Source organism: Bemisia tabaci, chromosome 6 (genome assembly GCF_918797505.1).
Source record: "Bemisia tabaci chromosome 6, PGI_BMITA_v3".
Taxonomy (NCBI): Eukaryota; Metazoa; Arthropoda; class Insecta; order Hemiptera; family Aleyrodidae; genus Bemisia; species Bemisia tabaci.
Window position 1 is genome coordinate 28,762,307 of NC_092798.1, and position 20,237 is coordinate 28,782,543.

Below are 20,237 nucleotides of genomic sequence, written 5' to 3' on the forward strand. Positions count from 1 at the left end.
AACAAAACTCCACGTTGCTTGTCTCCGTTTCGGGACGCTGGGAAAATCCCACTTTCTAATTTCAATTTCCACTCCAGAATTCGTCTCTTTTGGGGCTAGCCAATAGTTTAAAGTCCACTGCGTTTCATCTTTCGGTTAGTTACTCGCTTGATTTATTTAATTTTTCACAAGGTCTACTTTTCACACAGCTTATTTGAGTGATAAAACATTGTCTCGTGCAATGAGTTCGGAAACAACAGAAAATCTACCCAATCGATGGGCACAGGAATTTCGGGAACGTCTCGAATATCTCAGTCATTCAAGATTGGAGGAAGCACGTGAGGCAAGCCCAGAAGAACAATTTGTACATCTTTTATCCGTTATATCAGAGATGCAGGCACTGTTTATCCAAGTAGCAATGCAAATTCAAGAATACACTTGGAGGAAAATAATGGAAAGTAGAAGATTGACCATGCTCAGAATCCAAGAAAGGTATGTAGTTTCTTAATTTTTCCCTCTCTAATGCAACCTAAGCGATTTGATAAATGCAGAAGTGGACGGACCTTTGGGGAGGGCGCAGGATAGGGAAGGTCGGAGGGCGTCACTGAAGGAGGGTTTGGGGGTCCTCTCTCTTTTGTAACACTATGTATGTGTTGTGTTTTGCAAACTTTGCAAAACATAACCAATTAGTGCACAATTGCACACTATTTTTGGTATTGGTTTGGTGTAAGAAGTGATTTTCTATCCCTGTTATATCAGTCCTAAAGGCACAGTAGAGGATGCACTGGGATATGTCTCACAGGGCAAACCTGCCTTTGGGTAAAGGGGTACCTAGGAGAGCCCTTAGCATGCATATCATTCCTCAGTTTTCTTCTTACTTTATCACAACTGAAAAACATTGTCTCATGAATTAGGAATGGTAGATCTTGAAATTTACACTGAGCAAACTCAAGACATCACAAGTCCCATTGTTACTTGGCTGTCAAGATATTTCGGTTTTATTTGTGTCATTACCATTTGTGATCTGCATGTTAAGAAATCATCTATGGTAATATCGAGTAACAGTGGCCTGCATCACGGTAACTGTACTTCAAGTGCGTTTAATATTACCTTCCCTTCCTAACCATTTGCATTCCTTTCTTTTTTCAGGAGGATTGCGGCTTTTCACGCGTTTAATCAGATAATGTTGAACCTCAGCTTGAATTTTCCACCCCCTGTACCACCTAGTCATAGTTTTGCAGAAGCCTCTAGTCCCAACAAACGAACAAAGACTAGGAGTGGAAGAAGAAGACCCTTAAAACGTCTTGTTGCCAGGCGGCGGATTCTCTTCCCTGATGATGATAATGTGACTCAGGAAACTTCATCCCACTCATCTACCAAGACGTAATGGTTTGACCTATGCCCTTTCAACTCAGCAATTTCAAAAGTGAAAAGTGCCTCTTTCACAGTGATGTGTGAGAAAAATGGTGCCACATCTGTGAATTCAAGTCCTTTTGCTGCACATTTTCAGTGCCCAACTCATTCGAAGTGGCATTCTTGTGAGAATATTCATTGAAAAGTTACCAAACTCTAGAAGTTTAGAGTCAAAGCCATATACTTAGTTTTACACACTTCTAGAGTGACAGAAGATCTGCCATCCCGATCCTGTATTTATTTTTTATGCTAAACTGAGGACCGTTGATCTTCTGCCCCATTCTAAGAGTGTGTGAAGTCGTTCGGCATAAACTTCATCCAAAACACTATCTGAATAATCACACCATTTAGTTTAAGTTGTCCTTGATGAGGAAAATGATTTCTCTTTTAATTTTAGGTATGTGAAGTCTGTCCAAAATTAGTGGAGGGACACCTAATTTTAATTTACAACAGTATGGGGGCTGTAAAGGAATTTTCATTAATTGCTTTACAACTCAGCAGAATTTAGTTAGAATATTGAAATATTCTGCTTCTTTTTCTACTTAGGCTTGTCTTATTAGATTTCCTTGGTTTAGTGAGAACCAACAACATTTTTTCAAATTCCAATTTTGATGTTTCTGCAATGAAAGCAATTTTTTTTACTGACAGAATTTTCAAGATCATGATCCCATACAATCCACTGGTGTCAAACTTCTAATGATTGAAAGAGCTGTTAGATTTAAGGCCAAGTGACCATTAATCAAGATGAAAACTTGTTATTTTCAGGCGGAAAATCTGTTCGGGGTTAAGAATATTTATTCTTGACTTTGATGGTTTTATGCTTTTAAAATGCTCATTAACGTAGGGTATAAATGAATAATATTTCATGCATCTGAAGCAAATCGTTTTCGTCATGGGTCTTTGATATAAGTGTAGAATTTGTTTTCAAGGTTTTTAGTATCAAAGTACGGTGCTTTGTGTCATAATTAGTAGTGAATTCAGTTTTGTAGCTCTGAAATGCCTTCATTTGTAAGTATTAGAGTGCTAATCATGATAATCTTGTGAATAAATTCTTAATGTCTTGATCAGTCAAACAATAGCGGTTTTTGTTTTTTTCATTTAAATTGAATTCCTGAATAATATTTAATGAATGATGAGTTGGGTCATGATCAAAGTTCCACTGATGATGGGCCAACTTTCAAAGACAGTATTCCAGGTAGGGGTGTTCTATCGGTTTTCGGTAAGTTATTAGAACAGTTCGATTAAGATATATGAGAACAAGAAGACCCTCACAGATGGCAAGTGGAATGATCAGAGCTGAAGAAAATGTATTTGTCAGTTTAACAGGCCAAACAACCTATTGAACAGAGACTTTATAAGGCAACAATGCTTTGCGTTTAGCGCAATTACTATTACTCACTCCCAGTAATAGTGATCTTATAAAAGTGAATCAGAATTTCAAAACAATCAGTGCTGATAGCTTATCGACAAGGATTGATTAGAACGCCCCTGTTTGAGGACAGTATTTCAGAAACATTTTGGCCAAGAGAAAATTTCTGCCACTTTAAGTTTAAATGAAATTCTCAATGCCTCCTCTTTCAAATTACTCTTGAGAGACACTAGTGCTGCTTCTCTACTCGACTCTTTGATGTGAAAGAGGTCACTGTATAACCAGGCTGATTTCTGGAGTGAAACAGGAAATCAGCCATTTTGGTCAATGCATTTTCTTTTAAGAAGAATGTGGACAAATCTAATGGATTTAAAGAAGTCAGTTAATACATTTGTGAATTACAATTTCAATAGAGATGGCTTTTTAAATGAACTACTTATTGCCCCCCAAAAAAAGTCTTGCCTGCAAAAGAATTTATTGCAGATCAGTGGCGTGGCGTGCTTTACGATATATCAATTGATCGGCCATTTAAGCCTATGGAAAAGGATCGATAAACAGGGTGTTCGCAGCGAACACTTAAATAATCGATTTATCGCGATTCACACCACGCCACTGTTGCAGATTGACTTATTTTGCAGCAGTGTGTCTGCATTGACTGATTTAGTGGCTATACCATTCTTGCGATATTCGAAATATCCTCATGAACAAGTAATGACTCACTGATACTTGAGACTTGATAAATTTAGGTTTCAACTTTAAGACTCGTTTTACCACAACAGCACCAGTCAGAGACAAGGATGTGTTCATTTACGATAGAAACCTAAAACTATGACACAGCCATTATATCAGTCTAAAATAGAATAGCGGCACAATTAACAGGAATGTGTTGGAGAGGAATGACATACACCATAATGAGAACAATTCAATTGATTTCTTTAGATTTCTTTCATAAAAAAGAATACACTGTAATTTTATCTAGTAAATACAATATTTATACAATACTAAGCAAAAGTATTCATCGATAGACCTAAGAGTAAGAATAATCATAAGAAAAATAATCACAAAAATGCTTTTTTCTCTTAAATCTTTAAAACGTAAAAATATTTGATATTCTTCAATTCAAGGTTGTCCTTAAACTCATTCTCTTGCTTAAGCACAAATAAAGAAAAAAGAAAAAAACAAATTCTCAACTTTTGACAAATCGTAGATGATAGTATACTTTGCAGTTATCATCTTTCTTCATTGAACAAATATTAACACTGTACACATCGCTCTTTGAACCGTAACTCTATACAATACAAGTCGGCAAAAGGCTCTTTGGAAAGATTTGTATAATATTTACATTAACAATTAAAAGAGGCTTTCCACAGACGGTATTGGTTAAAAATTAAGAAAATAAAATTTACAAAAGTGATACATTGTGTTCAAAATGTATCTATGTCCAAACGTACTTAATCAAAAATATACAGACGTTGCTCATCTCAGATAAATCTTCTCTCTTGAGAGGGCAATTCATTTGATAAAAGTCAAATAATAAAGATTCCAAGTATTTATAGATCTATATATACTTCGATACATATATATACGAATGTACAAATATAAAAGCGTGAGATGAGGAAAATGATAATAGAAAATAATCAAATAAATAAAGAAAAAAATGAAAGAACAAAACAAGAAATTACCACAGAAAGCACATCTCCACAAAGGTTGCAAAATGTAAAAATTAAAGAATTTGTTAAGTGTTCAAAATATACAGTACAGATATTTTTAAGAAAAGGTGAAAAATTTTAGTTTCATGGACTTGTATTTAACACTACACCCGTAATAAAAGAAAGAAAAATTATGAAAAACAAATAGTTCACTGCACAAAATTACGGATCCTCGTTAGACAACCCCGTTTCATTGGGTGGAGAAGCTTCGACTTTTGGCTTGATGTCTTTTACATCAGCCTTTGATTCGGCCAGATGTTCCATGACTGAGATGGAATCCTTGACTGCATGGTACATGATATTTTTGATCTGAAGTTTGTCCTCGTGGTTTTGATGCCGCTCGGACAGGTCACGGAATTCTTGCGTCAGAGTGAAACAGTGAGATACATTTTCCGGCGAGACGAAATCTTCAGCTACTTTGATGCAATTGTGCAAGTTTCGCACCTGTGAACAGAAAATAAACCATTGATTAATAATCAAAAAAAAGTTTAAAATACCGAGGGAATATAAACAACAACCCACCAATGATTGTACGGATCATCCTAAACGCATTTAATGTTCTTTAGATTTCTTCTGTATTCTTTGTTTCTTCGGGGGACTAAACTTAACATCACCTTACTTTCTGTTGATATACCCTAGAATTTTAAGAACATTAGAACATAATCTTACATTTTAGTGTTGCTTTGTTTTCTGTTTGAAAAATAAAAAATATCAGCGAAAATTAGGAATCATCTGATTCAGTTAGGAATTCCGGTTTAATCTCTCAACTTAACAGAAATGAAGTATGTAGTGTCGAGCTGCGAGCAAATAGGTATTACTCGAACATTGTTTACTTAGAGCATCAGAGAGGAGATATTCTTATTTCATTCATAAATTAGTTTCTGCCACTTTATTAGTGCTATCAGGTAAGTGATTCACAGATCAGTGGCAGTGATTTTCCGAATTTAATCACTTAACAAGCTACATTTCTGGAGATTATTTCGACTATAAACAAGGATGATGAACAAAAGGTCGTTAAACTTACTTGATGAGGAGCACCAGCAGGGATGAATACGGCATCTCCTTTGCATTGAGCAATCGCGTAGCCTTCAACACCGTACTCCTTGTAGAGCTTTTCTCGCAGAGTTGCATCTAAATACCATGACTGGTCGTGAATTGGATCATGGTGAGGTTCCAGTCTAGCACCACGCTCCATTGCCACCTTGTTTAACAAGTCTCTGATTTTGTCTGCATCTCTAGCGGCGTAAATGTGCCACAGAGCACCAGGCACCTCTCCTGCTTCTCGCACGCGTCTCCTTGTGATAATATCACAGCCTCCTTCATCAATTGCTCGGAATGCCTCTGCAATGAAGAAAAGAGCGTCCAAATTAGTTGAGCTAGTTGTGTCAAGACAGCACTAAGATAGGGATACGGTTAATTAGAGGTAAGGGTATCATTGAAATTCAAAGCCAATCTAAATGAAGTCCAAAAAGTGAAAAATTACTTACAGACATTTGAAAATTCATGGGAATCAGGGGATAAATAAATGCTAACTTTTATTCACTATACCTATAGATGACGGCCAATTTTCCTTTGCTCAGCATTTTGCGAGTAACGACTCTTAGACTGCTGCCATTTTTGGCTCAAGTCCTTTACTTCAAAAAGGTACAGACTTGGTATTTCTTACATAACTCACTATTGAGTTGTCGGATGCGTCTAAGTCTGGTGATTGATTTTCAGTTAACAACTAAAATTTAAAAAAAAAAATCCTGAGAGGACCTTTCAAAATTAAGGTTTCACCTAAAAAATGGACGATGGGGTTCCATTGAGATAAAATCAGATCCATCTCTGGATACTGAAATGATGAAAAAAATGAAGAAACTGAAGAAAAAATGAAGAAGAGAGAAAGGAGTGCACTTGAGGCTGAATTGGCCAGAATAATTTTAAGCCAACACTTACCCTTAATATGATCGTCATTCTCCGAGTCTTTCGGTAGTCCGACATAGACTAGCACATTGACAGCATCCGAAACATCCAGATGCAAGTTGGTTGTTCCTCGAGAGAAGCATTTGGCAGAGCCATAGGCTATATACATTTTTGGACCCAGATCAGGTCGAACAAAACATTCAGGTAAACGGGACGCTAAATTTAAACAGCCACTTCGCTGTGTGTAGTCACCTAATGGTAAGGCATTCATCAAATCAAGAAATCTGAAAGCAAACAGAAGCATGACATGATATTAGGACTCCTTGAAAATGGTGGTTTGAAAACAAGAACTACATGTAAAAATTTCCTTGTACCCTCACAGATTTCCTTCAGCTTCAGCACTTCTTGCACCCCTACAAAAACCCAGAAATTCTGCATTCGAATAATGTTAGCTGAATTTAGTAGTGGGAAAAAAGGCGCAATGCTGGTTGGTGATGAAGAAGTGCGCAAAATCTTCTTATGGATGGTGATATATCCTGAAGCTGTTCAGTCCCAATAAAACCAGGAAAGCAAAGTTTCGCTGAATTAAAGAATTAATAATGGGAGAGAATGAGTGAACAGGAGCTCATTCTTTGAGAAAAGGTGTTATTTTTTTCTTCGGTTAAGACAACTCCAGAAAAATAACTTAAACTCTGAATTAGACCTTAGTTCAAATTGGTAAAATAAATAAAAGTTGTAATGATTTTGAAAACAGAAAGATTTCCGAACTTTTCATCAGAAACAAAGCTGAGATGCAAAATGGTTGCAGAAACAAGAAGATGCAATCCATTTTCTACCAAGATTTGCTGCTTGACTTATTGGCGAAGAAATTTAAAAAACAGAATGCGGTTTCTTACCGTGTGGGTAACAGTTCGGCGAAATCTTCACCAGGTGGCCAATCCTTCAATTTTAATAGCATTGGATTTCCTTTTTCGTCCTTGAGCCTTTTTGACAAATTCTCAAATCCATCCCAAAACTTACGCATGGGCTGATTGGGTACAATGTTATCTGTGGCACAATTTATGAGATCATTCTTCACATCACCAAAATCTTTAATGAAAGACTCAGGCGTCCATAAGTCTTTATCTAAACGAGAAGTAACATTACTAACTATCACAGGCTGACCTCTTTTCCACTGTTCCTGAAACATGAGAGAAAGAACGAACCATTAGTAAGGCATAAAACAAGAGAGACATAGTGTACTAGACACACCAATACTCAGATGGCTAAATGTAAGAATTGCTTATCTCGATTGAAACGTTTAGAAAATCTCCACTAATGTTTTAATTTCTTTAAGTAAAACTAATTAAAATTTTTACCGGTAAATTTTTTTTACAACAAGTAAAGAAAATTTTATACTTCAGACATCAACTTTTAAGTTTATCGACGATGGGCCTTCATGACAGATACACTTATCCTTCAAAAATGATGTAAGGGGGTGTTCAAATCATCATCGATAATAGATCTCCATCGTAGGTATATAATAAGAACAATGATATAATAGTAAATTTTAGTAGAAAAAAGTAGGAGCAGGCAGGCATTTTGAGAAAACGGCAATCAAGACGCTTGGTGCACTGCTTACACAGATTTGTTTCCAGTTTTTTTTATACACAGATATCAAATTCCTAAAATAATTAGTGTATCAGTTTTACGGGCACATATAAAAAGTTTCTTCTTTAATAAGGGATTCATTATTGGAAGAGAGTAAACTGATTGATTAAAATATAGTTCAAAATTCTTTTGAGGCGCTAAAACATTTGGCAAGTCTTCACTTTGTCTAGCACCATTAAATGAAAATTTGGATATTAAGAAAACAAAATATAAGGGCTATTACAGCCTATGACATAACTTACTTGGAAAATGCTGGCATTTCCGGAATGATTAGAATCTAATAGTCGCAACAACTTTCCTTCACAGAGCCACAAGTGTGGAACATCAGGGTACAGATTCTTGCTCTCCAGAAGCGTCCAGAGTCGAGGGGGTAGATGTTCTCGGTGTCGGAAATTGGAACGACGTTTGAAATGTTCTAGTTCACCTCCTTTCACATCATTCTGAACTGTGCCACTATTGTGAACATTGTTCACATTAGCCATAGGACAAACCAAACGGACCTGTTCAAGAAGAAACAATAAGATTACTTCATAGAATATACACAATAGGTTATTCAATGTAGATAGTAATGGGCGAAGTTGTTAAACTAACAAAACTAATCAAACATGAAACTAATGGTAGAAATTTTTTCGAGCAATATCCATTTCTTCTGATGAAAATGAAGTGTAACAGAAAATTTTGTACCTTGCAAAATGAAGTAGATTAATGCAGATAAGTTGGCAGTTATTTGCTGTCATACAAATTTGAACGAGGAACATTTTTCATCCAATGCAACTCTTGCCACTGAGTATGGCGACCGCCCAAGACAAAAGGCAACACTGCCATCGTTAACAAAAGATATAAATTCTTCGGCTGAACATGACAGTGAACAGTAAGAAAATCAGCCATCTTATCTAGAGCCAAGTTTTGCTTAGTATATCTCCTGTCTTACGATTGATGTGAGAGTATATTGACTAAAAAGAGGTTTTTATCAGTCATGATAGTTACCTGGTCTAACGTATCTAAATGAGATTTGATTGGTTGGTTGTTGCTAGGATTATTGGCAAGCGCTGGAGATTCAGAGTGAGGACTATTAGCTGGAGATGGTGCACCACTACCATTGGCCTTGTGAGCTGGTCGGATGAGTAATTCCCTCAACGTTGAGAAGTTGGCATCTTCGCTATCACTGCCGCTATTGGAGTCCTGCAGGGAAAAGATAGTGCATGAAGAATTTGTAAAAACCATTATAAATTCAAGGAAAGGAGGAGAGAAAAAAAGGTTGAAATAAAAAAAAAAAAGGAAGTGAAAATTCAGAATTACCATGGAAAGTTCTTTGGAAAGAGATTCACAGAGTTGCCATAATTTCTTCATCTCTAAATTACCTGACTCCGAAATTTTCAGATTCCCTGATTTTTGAATAAAACTTACATTTAGATTTTGTTCCTTTAAAATTTCAGTTCTGCTAAGCGCATTAAATTCCCTGACTTTCCTTGGTTTTTCAAACCACCGGCAACCCTGGATTTAAGATGAAAATGAAATGGGTATGAATTGGAGGCGTTTAGAATAGATGTTCAACTGTAGTCACTGAATGATGAAATCTAAAGAAATCCATATTTTTGAACATGTTTGTGGGCTCAACTGGAAAGGGAGAGAGAGTGTAAAATTCAGACTTACGTCTTTCTTGTCATCATGACTACTGGACAAGGCCACATCTGCCAGCCAGTTCAAGGGTGAATCATCATTCTTGCCATCCTGCAATTCTTTCTTAAATTCCGTCTTGACCTGGCCGTTTAAGACCTCACCGTCTGCATTCACTCGACCTTTCACATCCTGCAATGCAACAAGCATATTTAATTAGGATTAAAATAAGTAGCACAAGGGAACAAAATGAGTTTGGCAATTACTCGCACATAAAAAATAAATATACTGATGGCGATAAAATGATAATATTAAGGACAGTCAATATTTTTGAAGACCAAACTTCCCAGAAAACGTTAATGAAGATTTTCTCTGAATTTTTTAATACTTACAAAATAACCACTTTGATGATGTTAAAACTGTTCACTGTCAGCCAAACCATGAGATAAAGGTAAAAATATTTTAGCATCATAAAAACACATTCCTCCGATGCAAGTGAAAAGCAAAGAATGGCTCCAAGATTGGGGCTACTGATTAATAAGATGGGAAAAATTAGAAGATGATTAAAAACGACTGTCATTGACTCAAACTGAATTTGCGGTTGTTAAAAAAGCATGCAGTATTTGAATGAAAAGAAACTTACATTTCTAAATCCATTGGTTTGCAGCGAATTGGCAACCGAACAGGAACAACCGATGGGGATTCCAAATAATGCGCGATATTCGTGCGCTTTATATCCTAATTTATTTAGAGCATCACCAGCAATAATTTGGGTCAGCATCAGATTCTTCTGTTCATGCGGCTGTTTACTGGTGCAAAGTAGCCACGAGTATTCATCCCTATCTTTCCCTGGATCACCATAGACCTTGGTTTTGCCATTCTTCCTCGTCTGAAACAAGTTAATAAAATCAATGAAGCAACTATGACCGCAGACTGCAGAAATGGATATAGGTGAATGGACAGAATAAAAAAATCCTGTACCTTTTACAGGGTATTACTGGTATTTCTCATTGTGACAGAATATTTGTCAGATCTTCTCAATTTCAATTCTTTAAGATGAAGACAATTAATTAAGATAAGTAGACTCCCTTCAATGAAAACTGATGAATAATTAATAGATAAATAATTGATGAATAAAGTAAATAGTTAACATCCAAAATCAATAGCATACCTTGTAACAGTCTATACAGACGACGAAACCACATTTGCCACACGCCCAATGGAAATTGAAAAGCGTAGTTTCACAGACATCACACATTTCACGTACTCCTTGTACAACCCGCTTCCAGGCTATTGACTTATCTGAAACAGTAAGAATAGCATGTTAATAAATTTGTAAGACACAAAAATAAAAGAAACGAGGTCATTAAGAACAACATTCTGAGACAATCCTCTTTTCATTAAGTTGCTGTGGAGGGACTACCTGGGGCGAAAACAACGAACAAGTGATGCAAGTTTAAAGAAAATTTATTGGTTGGTTGCATTTATTAGTTTTTTGTTTCTCCTGCCCAGAGCTTTTAGACAATACTCCAGATCTTTCTGGGACTAGAGCCGAACTATGAAAATTGTTTCCTTCACAAAAAACCGATTGAAACTACTACTCAACATCTTCTCTGCTCCATCCTATGGGGCAATTTCCAGGATTTGGACATCACTTCAAAAACTTGCACATGAGAAAGAAAGAGGGGAAAATGCCCCATTGGATTAAATTTCAGATTCTTGAATTCTTACTCGGTTTAGAGTGTTAAAAGATTAATTAAATGACCCTGACAAATTTGAGTCCATTGAATCAGTGCACTGATCTTACCTTCTGACATGTGTATTGAGATGGCTTCTTTTTCTTGTTGAAGGAGATCACAAAATTGGTCACCGACTTGATCCAGAAGAAACCTGGACATTTCTGTACTAATATGAGAAGGCGGGCTAGCTGAATTGGGCAGCCACAGTTTGATGTCATCCTGTCAAAAACAAATTCAATTAATCTCAATGTTAAGGTGATAAAGATGAAAGAAATATAAACCTCAGAGGATGATTTATAAAAGAGGATATAACATAGAGGACGAGCTGAATTGAAGATCCCCCAAGGCTAAAAAAAACAGTGATCATTTGACTATTTTGTAATAGCCTCTTGTGTGATTTTTACCAGTTTAATGACTCAGATAAAATCTAACTGTGGAGGTATTTTTAATGTCCATTACTGGAGTAAAGTTAAAACTTCCAAAATTAAATTAAGTAGAATAATTTGAGAATGATGCATATGAAGAGGCTACCTCTGCTACTTTGTATATTTCTTCAAAACTACACCTCTGTATCAGTGACTAACACAGATATCAATATAATCAGTCAGGATTGTTATGTACTTCAATCACCAATTCCAAACTTTGTACACTCTCATTATTGGCGTTAAAAAAGAAAGTAGTCAGGGAATTTTGAATTTTTTTGACAGCAGCTTGAAGAAATATGTGAACAATATCAATAAGTAAAAACGATTTGCATACCTGAGATGCATCTTCATGAGGATCGGAGAAACCAGCTAGTGCTAATTGGCCATTTTTGGTATAACGCAGTCGGCGGAATGCAAAAAATCTACAGAATATACTAGGATTATTTTTTGTTCTTTGGTGAGGTGTCCATCGGCATTCCCGACATTTTGGAAGTTTTGGTGCAGCTTCAAGGCACGATCCATCTTGTAAAAAACTTTTCCCGGACTTTTTTAAGAGATGAAATGGAGGTTTCTGCAAGGGGTCACGCTGCGGGGTGGGTGGTTCGTCTCGGGGCTTTTTTTCGCGCGACCCCTCTCCATTATCGTTTTTTGTACCGGTGCTGTTTCCTTTGGGCTTCCTACCTCGTTTACGATTGTTATCCTTAGAACCATTTTTTTCCACTGATCCGCCATTGGTTTTCTTTCCTGACCCACTGTCCGAGTCTTTTTCACTACCGCTTTCTCTATCACTATCTGTGCTACTTGTGCTGGCTAACTTTTTCCTTTTTAACTCCTCGGAGGCAGCTTGCTTCCTTTGATTGTTGCCTTTTTTCCTTTTCAGTTTGGAGGGTATTCGTTTCGTAGGTGATGACTTCCTATCATTTTCAGAACTAGAGGTATCATCTTCGTTGACGGACTTATCGGCAGCATGTCCATTGAGTGTGCTACAATTCTGTGGTGAATCTTTCGGAGGTTTCCGACTTTTACTAGTTTTCACTTTACTTATGCTATTGACAGCCATTGAACCTATACTACTAAAAGACGAAGCTGAGGTTGTTACAGGGTTAATATCACTAGGTACAGGAGAAGTAGAATTCAAAGTTATAGGTAACGTTACGCAGGATCCACTTCCTACAATATCTTTACTAGATTCTGAACACTCGGGCTCTCCTGAATGCCTCTGAAGCCAAGCTTTCTTTAATTTATGTACTGGATAGCTTGTCGGACGAGGGCTATTGGATGTTTCACTCCCCAGATTCGGACTGGGTGCAGGTGGAACTGAAAGAGGAGGCGTTTCAATACGAGGTTTCTTACTTTCTTCTTCTTGACTTGTTTCTACTTTTCGTTTAGGAGATACAGGGGCTGATGTTACTACAGGGACTGGTGATGGGGTTGATGCCAGAGTTGGGGTGGGCGTAGGCGTAGACGCAGGTGTTGGTAATGACACTGGTGGCGGTGTAGGTTGCGATTCCAGCTCAACTTTGACTGGAGGTTGAGGCGAAGGCTGCTGTGTTCGTGGTAATTCTTCCGTATGCCTTGAATAAACACCCAAATCTAAAGGTTGCTGCTGACTTGAACTGGGAAGGAACACGATTTGGCTGCTGGTCCGATGAGCCGGTGGTGGTGGACCAGGTGAGGGTGTGTTTGGGGGAGGTACAAAATGTTGAGGAAGGGGGGTATAGGGTGAAGGAGTTAAAGGCTTTGAGACCAACTGGAGAGGCGCATCATGCGGCCTATGGATTGGAAGGCCGGAACTGATTCCACTAGTGGGTTTTCCATAAATGTGAGGGGGGGCAGGACTACTCACTTTAGGTTTCGGTGGTGTTGTTGCTGCGGCATAATGAACTTGCGCAGGATAAGGATAATTGGTCATAGGTGATACTTTGGGAGAGGGTCTCGGAGACTGCCTTTGTCTAGGGTACATGACTTTACTTATACTAGCCAAAGTTTGTTTTTGTTGAGGATGCGATTGGTGAGGATTTTGATATTCATAAGCTGTTTTTGGCGTTGTCGATGGGGAGAGGTAGTGTTGTTTTGGACTTGGAGAATGCCTCATTTGTGGTTTCATTGAGTCTATATGGCCATGAACATTTTTACCATCGTGTTTCACTATCACAGTATTCTTCATGTCATTCATGAGCGCTTGAGGCACATGCGATAGGCTAATATCTCGTTCATCACGCTTGTTAACCATTGAAGGGTCCTGCTTTAGTTGATCCTGCTTGGTATCTTCCGGGTGAAGTTGGTAACCTCTTTGAGATTGAGGTTGGTAACCGCCTGGGTAATGGAACATACTAAAATTAGGTTCAGCTTTTGGCAAACTTGGCTTTTCCACCGGTTTGACAGTAGCATTAACCCTGCTATGGGCTGGTGGAGGAGGATGATTCGGAGCTCTGACTTGAGGGTAGTGCAGTGACTGCTGTCTTGATTGTTCGACAATCATTCGTTGCTGGTCATGAAGTCGTTTTCTTTCATCCTGCTCTTGGTGGCCTGGTAAAACATTCCAAACTGTCATGTTATTGTTCCTCTGCAAAAGCAAAATAAAAAAAACATATTAGGTGACTGGTGACATACTAAATTTTTAGTGAGAAGGAGCAATAACTTTGAGAAAAAGTTCATGACTGATGTCAATAAGTAAGTTTAAGTCAGGAGTGGCATTTTGACCTGTTGCATCAAAAAAATCAGTTTTCAATTGAGGAATTGAGAACCTTTCTACTATTTTCTCCCTTTTATCAACAATGAGGGTTCATACACACATACATACAACGGAAGCAGATGTAAGGTTCAAAATAAATTTTCGGCTCAAAAAATTTTTCAGTGAAAAGTTTGGATCCTTGATAAGCATCACAAAGACAAAAGAAAAGAGCTCATGTTGGCTACCTAGTTATACTTTTGTATTAAAGCAAATGAGTTAAAAAATATTTAAGAAAGTAGACAAATTGTATAAATGATTCAAATCTTCTCTTTCAAAATGAGGAGCCAATGAAAATTAAAAAGGTATAGCCAGAAGCAATGCGTTAACTTCTAGACCAAGCATTCTTGCATGAAAAACCAGGATTACTGGGAGTAATGAGAAAGCCTACATAGGTTGGCATGTCAATCACAAGTTTTGGATTGAAGAACTTGATTTCTTTCGGTCCAAAATAATTGAATAAAACAGAAATGGGAAAAGCAAGAATTTGGTAATAATTATGTGAAGCATAGGTGATGAAGATAGAAGTCAATCAAATAAAACATACCTTCTGAGAAGCTCGCCTTAGAGATTCCTCAAAGTGCCGATGAACTGCTTGTTCAGCTGCTTGCTTTTGCTTTTCTATTCTATCGCGCTCAAATCTTTCTTGCCTTTCGCGTTCTAGGAGTTTCTCTCTTTCTAAGGCTGCTTTTTCCCTTGCTGCGGCTACTTCCCGCTCCTTCTGCTGTTTTTCCAGTTCTCTGACCTCCTGTTCACGTCTCTCTCTGTAAATATAATACAATAAAATTAATTTACACACTCCAACAAGTATGTTCACAAGAACCACACAATTGGGAATATCTAGAGCAGTAAATGAGCTGAGTTGACGATAAAAATAAATAAATATAAATTAAACTCAGCGACTTTTAGGTATCATATGCTACAAAACATATTTGCCAAAAATAATCTGTAACAACAAGATAGCCTCAGAGATACTTTTAAGGATGTGGATAAAATTGATCTCATTTGGCACTTCTCATAACTGATGCCATCGAGGAAAGGCTACGCAGCATAATCATCACAGGAAAACTTGGGCTCTCAGAGGAGAAAATTTCCTGTTTAGTTACTAAAACAAAATCATCTAGGTACATGGGGTCAGACCTCACTTATTTGTCTCCTTGGATTCATACTTGATCTTTCTCACTCACTTGATAAGACAGAGCAAGGAATATTGGAGGTCAGCCTCAGCCCTCCTCACACAAAAAGTTTTCTTCAAAATAAATGAAGCCATTAATATGATTCTCACAGACGCACAAGAGAAAATATGGTTCCAGCTCCCCTAAAATATTTCCAACCACTGTCATGCACTCTCTTGTGATATTGGGAAGCCAATGCTAAGGATTAAAATGTAAATGAACTCACATTGAAATAAATATATTTGTTTAAAATTGTCGAAGCTGTTCGGCCTTGGCCATCGTCAGGCCACCCACAGCACTGGCTGATCAATAACACAAAAAAAGTGCTACTACTATAATGTTGTAAATCAACATGATCAAAAATACAAGCATGCACTTGCTCTTGATAGTTTCGAGCTAGATGTATGAAAGAATATGAGATACTGTGTGGATAACGATTCAAAGGCGGCTCAAAAATTAGAAATGCCACACTTGAATTCTTAACATACCTAAAAAAGCAAAAAAACAGGGATTCTCGTCCAGTCATTTCAAGGTCAAAGAGTCTCTAGTCTATCTCCAACACTCAAACCGCCCGTAAACACAAAGGCAACTAAAATGAATAATGATACGCCCTCTTTATCAAACAATATTGAGCTGACGCTTCAATCGACGCGCACCGGTGCGGAGCTGTTCGAAGTACCGACGACACAAGAGATTGCGGTTTCGCGGTAGTCACGGAAACGGATTAAAAAAGTCACTCGGCCTATCCATCATAACGAGTTCGATCGATCAGATAAATCTCACAATTGCACTGCAAAAAAGACAAAACACTGAGGGATACCGGAGGTATGATACGAACGCAACGGAAGGTCCACGGTCGACACGATCAACACGGTATTGCGGACATAACTCGGCTGTGCGGAAGGATCACTTCACGGAATGTAGACAGACTGTGCGGGTGCATTTCCAATATGGCTGCAAGCAAAGCGATGTCTACTCGCGTCGCAGGAAAGGTTCACGTTTCCCCCGTCCCTCCCTTTCCGCTGCCGCCATCCCCTCTCCAGGTCACCATCGCCTTCTGCGCAGCTGTCTGAGATCTCGGAGCGAGGCGCATCATGACGGACTCGCGGAATATCACGTACGCATCGCGGCTACTCGCGATTTCGCGAACTGGAACCGGCGTTGTCAAGTGAATCGATGAGAACGATAACATACCAACGCTATAAAGCTACGGAACCTTAGGCGCGTCTGGACGCGGCGTCCTGGACGCCGGCGGAAAATGCTGCTACCGAGTCGAGGGCGAGAAGACGCTCACATTTTAGAGCACGGCACCTTAGGAGCGGAATCCGTGGATTTTTTCCGCTCTGTCCGCCGTCAATTTCTCGAATTTTCGTTGATCGGACAGTATGCTCTGGGCCGCGAAAATGGCTGTACGCGCTTTTTTTTAGGAGGGTGTGGATTCGATCGACAAAAATCGACCGAAAAATAAAAACGTGAATCGATCGACACCAATCGATGGACAAATTACTAAAAAACGGGTGTCGATTCGATCGACAAAAAATGTGGATCGATAGACGAGAAATGATTGACAATTAAAAGGAAAACCGGTATCTAGTCAATCGACATGAATCGATCGAAAAACCAAAACGTGAACCAATCGACGTAATTCGATCGATTCACAACTTGGTCGATCGATTCACGGGTTTGTCGATCAACTCACAGGTTTGTCGATCGACTCATAGGTTTGTCGATCGATTCGCAGGTTTGTCGATCGACTCATAGGTTTGTCGATCGATTCACAGGTTTGTCGATAGACTCACAGGTTTGTCGATACCCGGTGTCGATTCACGGGTGGGTCGGTCGATCCACGGCTCTTGTCGATCGATTCACGGAATTTTCGATCGATTCGCGGCTTTTGTCGATCAATTCACGGCCTTTGTGATCGATTCGTGGGTTTGTCGAACTAAACACATTCAAAAATCGGTAGGAAAGGCAGCGGACTGAGCGGAATTTCTCGGCGTCTTCGCTCCGATCTGTTCGCGACAGATCGGAGCGTCCTCGATCGGCGTTTTCCGCAGCGTCTCTTCGCCGCTAAGGTGCCGTCCCCGCGCAAAAATCATTAGACAGATTTATCGGCGTCTGACGCGCGTCAGGACGCGCCTAAGGTTCCGTACCTTAACGTTTAAATGCCTACGGTAACAGCACCAGCACCGGGAATGGTACCGCTCTGTGAATACGTCACTATAGAAGCATGATACAGATAATAGAAGGAGCGCACGACCATCACACTTATTGCAAGGTGGCGCCCTCTGAGTGTAATTTGTGAAAACCTGATGCCCCTTTTGCACTGATGTACCTACCGCTTATTTTTTTACGAAAAACTAAGCGAATTTCCGGATACTGGTACCATTCCGGGTACTGGTGCTGTTACCTTAATTTCCATGGGAGTAATTGGACGTATTTCTACCAAACAGACCTATATGCAGGTGAGAAATATGGGGTGTGCTCGTCGAAGCTGCATAAGCAGCAATGTAAAGTGGGCGTGATTCCTTTTGAAGAATTGGAAAAGCGGGATATTACATTCTATCAAAGAGACCTATGTGCCATCTGAATGCGGAATTCATGAGCCGCGGGCATGGGACGAGAGCGTTGTGAACAGGGCTCATGAGTTAATGCTCCCCGACGAAGATCGCGCCTCCGCCCGCGGGCTCGATCATTGCCGCTGACGTCATTGGCGCTTTATTATTCTCATTCACTCTTACGGCCAGAGAACTATCGAGCACACCCCATATTTCTTACCTTCACATAGGTCTGTTTGATAGAAGTACGTCCAATTGAAGATTGCACAGCTATTTCAACTTGGGCTATCAGTTGAGGGGCTTGGAAGAAGTGCAGTTATTGAAAAATTGAATCTTGATGCGTATTCTGTGAAAAAGCTCTCAAATTCCAACTTTGACGCATCAAGAGGTCAGTTTAAACTTTCTGCCCGCCATAAAGATCCATGTAATTTCGAAACGTCCAACACGTATTTCTGGAAATAGCACGAACTGCACTTGTGCGCCTTGTCATCCGAGCCCCTTAAATGTCTTGAATTACTTGTCCATAAAGAAGAAGAAAAACTTTTTCGTAAAAAAGGGGATGGTATAATGAAACAAATATTACAAAATATTTTCAGGACTAGCGTCACGATCGCGTTCAACAGGTGGGTAGGTGTCAAAAAATCAGAAAAATCGCGTTACGCAATTTACGGATCGCCACTTGCAACGCATTCATTGGCCAGTACTTAGTTGAAAAACGATTACCAACTTTTTCAGGAATGCATTTTAGTAGAATTAATGCTACTAATAACCAAGACAAATTCTCTATGGTGATTATCAATCTATGGTTGAGCAACCAAAACTTCAGTTAGCGTCGCATACTATGGATACTTAACGAATTTCATTGAAACGTCCAGATGCAACCATACGGGCCCCATGGTTATTCGTTTAGTATCCGTCGCATGCGACACTAACTGAGGGCGCTTTGCTTGCCAACAAGTAACTGCAATCGATACATGTTGAAGAGTTATTTCCTTAAGGATGACCGAAGCAAATTCCAATGGAATTTTGCAACTACTGTAAATTACCCAACACCTCTAGAAGCACTATCAAAGCACGAGAACCGCATTTGCGACGCTTAATTACGCTCAGATAGTCAAGTCTGAAAATTAGAAAGTTCTGAAACGATACAGATGGGAATTTCTCGATAATGATGAATCTACAAAATCTGGCATCCACCGATGACTTCATTGGACATATTTCTACCAAACAGACCTATGTGCAGGTGAGAAATATGGGGTGTGCTCGTCGAAGCTGCATAAGCAGCAATGTAAAGTGGGCGTGATTCCTTTTGAAGAATTGGGAAAGCGGGATATTACATTCTATCAAAGAGACCTATGTGCCATCTGAATGCGGAAATCATGAGCCGCGGGCATGGCACGAGAGCGTTGTGAACAGGGCTCATGAGTTAATGCCCCCCGACGAAGATCGCGCCCCCGCTCGCGGGCTCGATCATTGCCGCTGACGTCATTGGCGCTTTATTATTCTCATTCACTCTTACGGCCAGAGAACTAACGAGCATACCCCATATTTCTCACCTTCACATAGTTCTGTTTGATAGAAATACGTCCAATTGTTCTATCCTCCGCGATTTTTCAAACTTACGAAAACAAACGCAGCGCCACAGAAATTAGCCCGAATAAAAGGGCCTTTCAACCTTTCCGAGTCCTGTTATTATCACGCAATCCACTAACAAAGGCTCTCTTCTTAAAAAAGGGAAGGGAGCAGGTACAAAGAACGAACCATCAATAAAGTAGGACTGCCGCCCTGGTCGAGCGAGAACTATTCCTGCAGCAAATAGAAAGATAGGGGGGGGGGGGGGGGCGGCGAAGAGGCGCAGGGGGATGATGGATCCGTTCCAAACGTAAAAATGCCACAACTCACCCTTGTCTCTGGCATGAATATGACAGGTGGTAACGAACCCTAGCAGCCGAGCTCGGGGGAGGCAC

At 39.2% G+C, this 20,237-nt stretch overlaps 2 protein-coding genes across 4 annotated transcripts in view; one reads left to right on the forward strand and one right to left on the reverse strand.

Annotated features, from left to right (window-relative positions):
- Positions 1-38: 38 nt before the first annotated feature.
- LOC109034427 (uncharacterized) lies at positions 39-2,468 on the forward strand. Its single transcript, XM_019047556.2, has 2 exons — positions 39-471; positions 1,129-2,468. The coding sequence occupies exons 1-2, from the start codon at positions 221-223 to the stop codon at positions 1,364-1,366; spliced, it is 489 nt and encodes a 162-aa protein (XP_018903101.2). The 5' UTR covers positions 39-220; the 3' UTR covers positions 1,367-2,468.
- A 1,205-nt stretch (positions 2,469-3,673) lies between these two features.
- Kdm3 (Lysine demethylase 3) overlaps positions 3,674-20,237 on the reverse strand; it is a 486,443-nt gene continuing 469,879 nt past the window's right edge. For all 3 annotated transcript variants that reach the window (XM_019047548.2, XM_072301456.1, XM_019047550.2), the window contains 12 exons: positions 15,085-15,301; positions 12,141-14,372; positions 11,450-11,600; positions 10,814-10,944; positions 10,286-10,531; positions 9,679-9,834; positions 9,013-9,207; positions 8,268-8,525; positions 7,272-7,555; positions 6,409-6,659; positions 5,495-5,811; positions 3,674-4,914 (listed from right to left, as the gene is read on the reverse strand). In XM_019047548.2, coding sequence (XP_018903093.2) covers positions 4,633-4,914; positions 5,495-5,811; positions 6,409-6,659; positions 7,272-7,555; positions 8,268-8,525; positions 9,013-9,207; positions 9,679-9,834; positions 10,286-10,531; positions 10,814-10,944; positions 11,450-11,600; positions 12,141-14,372; positions 15,085-15,301 — 4,720 coding nt within the window. In that variant the 3' untranslated portion in view covers positions 3,674-4,632. The remainder of the gene's footprint in view (positions 4,915-5,494; positions 5,812-6,408; positions 6,660-7,271; positions 7,556-8,267; positions 8,526-9,012; positions 9,208-9,678; positions 9,835-10,285; positions 10,532-10,813; positions 10,945-11,449; positions 11,601-12,140; positions 14,373-15,084; positions 15,302-20,237) is intronic.

Bases quoted from the DNA above. Each gene is read 5' to 3' on its own strand.
- LOC109034427 (XM_019047556.2), top strand. From the start codon at position 221: ATGAGTTCGGAAACAACAGAAAATCTACCCAATCGATGGGCACAGGAA. The intron at 472-1,128 runs GTATGTAGTTTC...TTCTTTTTTCAG, and splicing joins ATGCTCAGAATCCAAGAAAG to GAGGATTGCGGCTTTTCACG.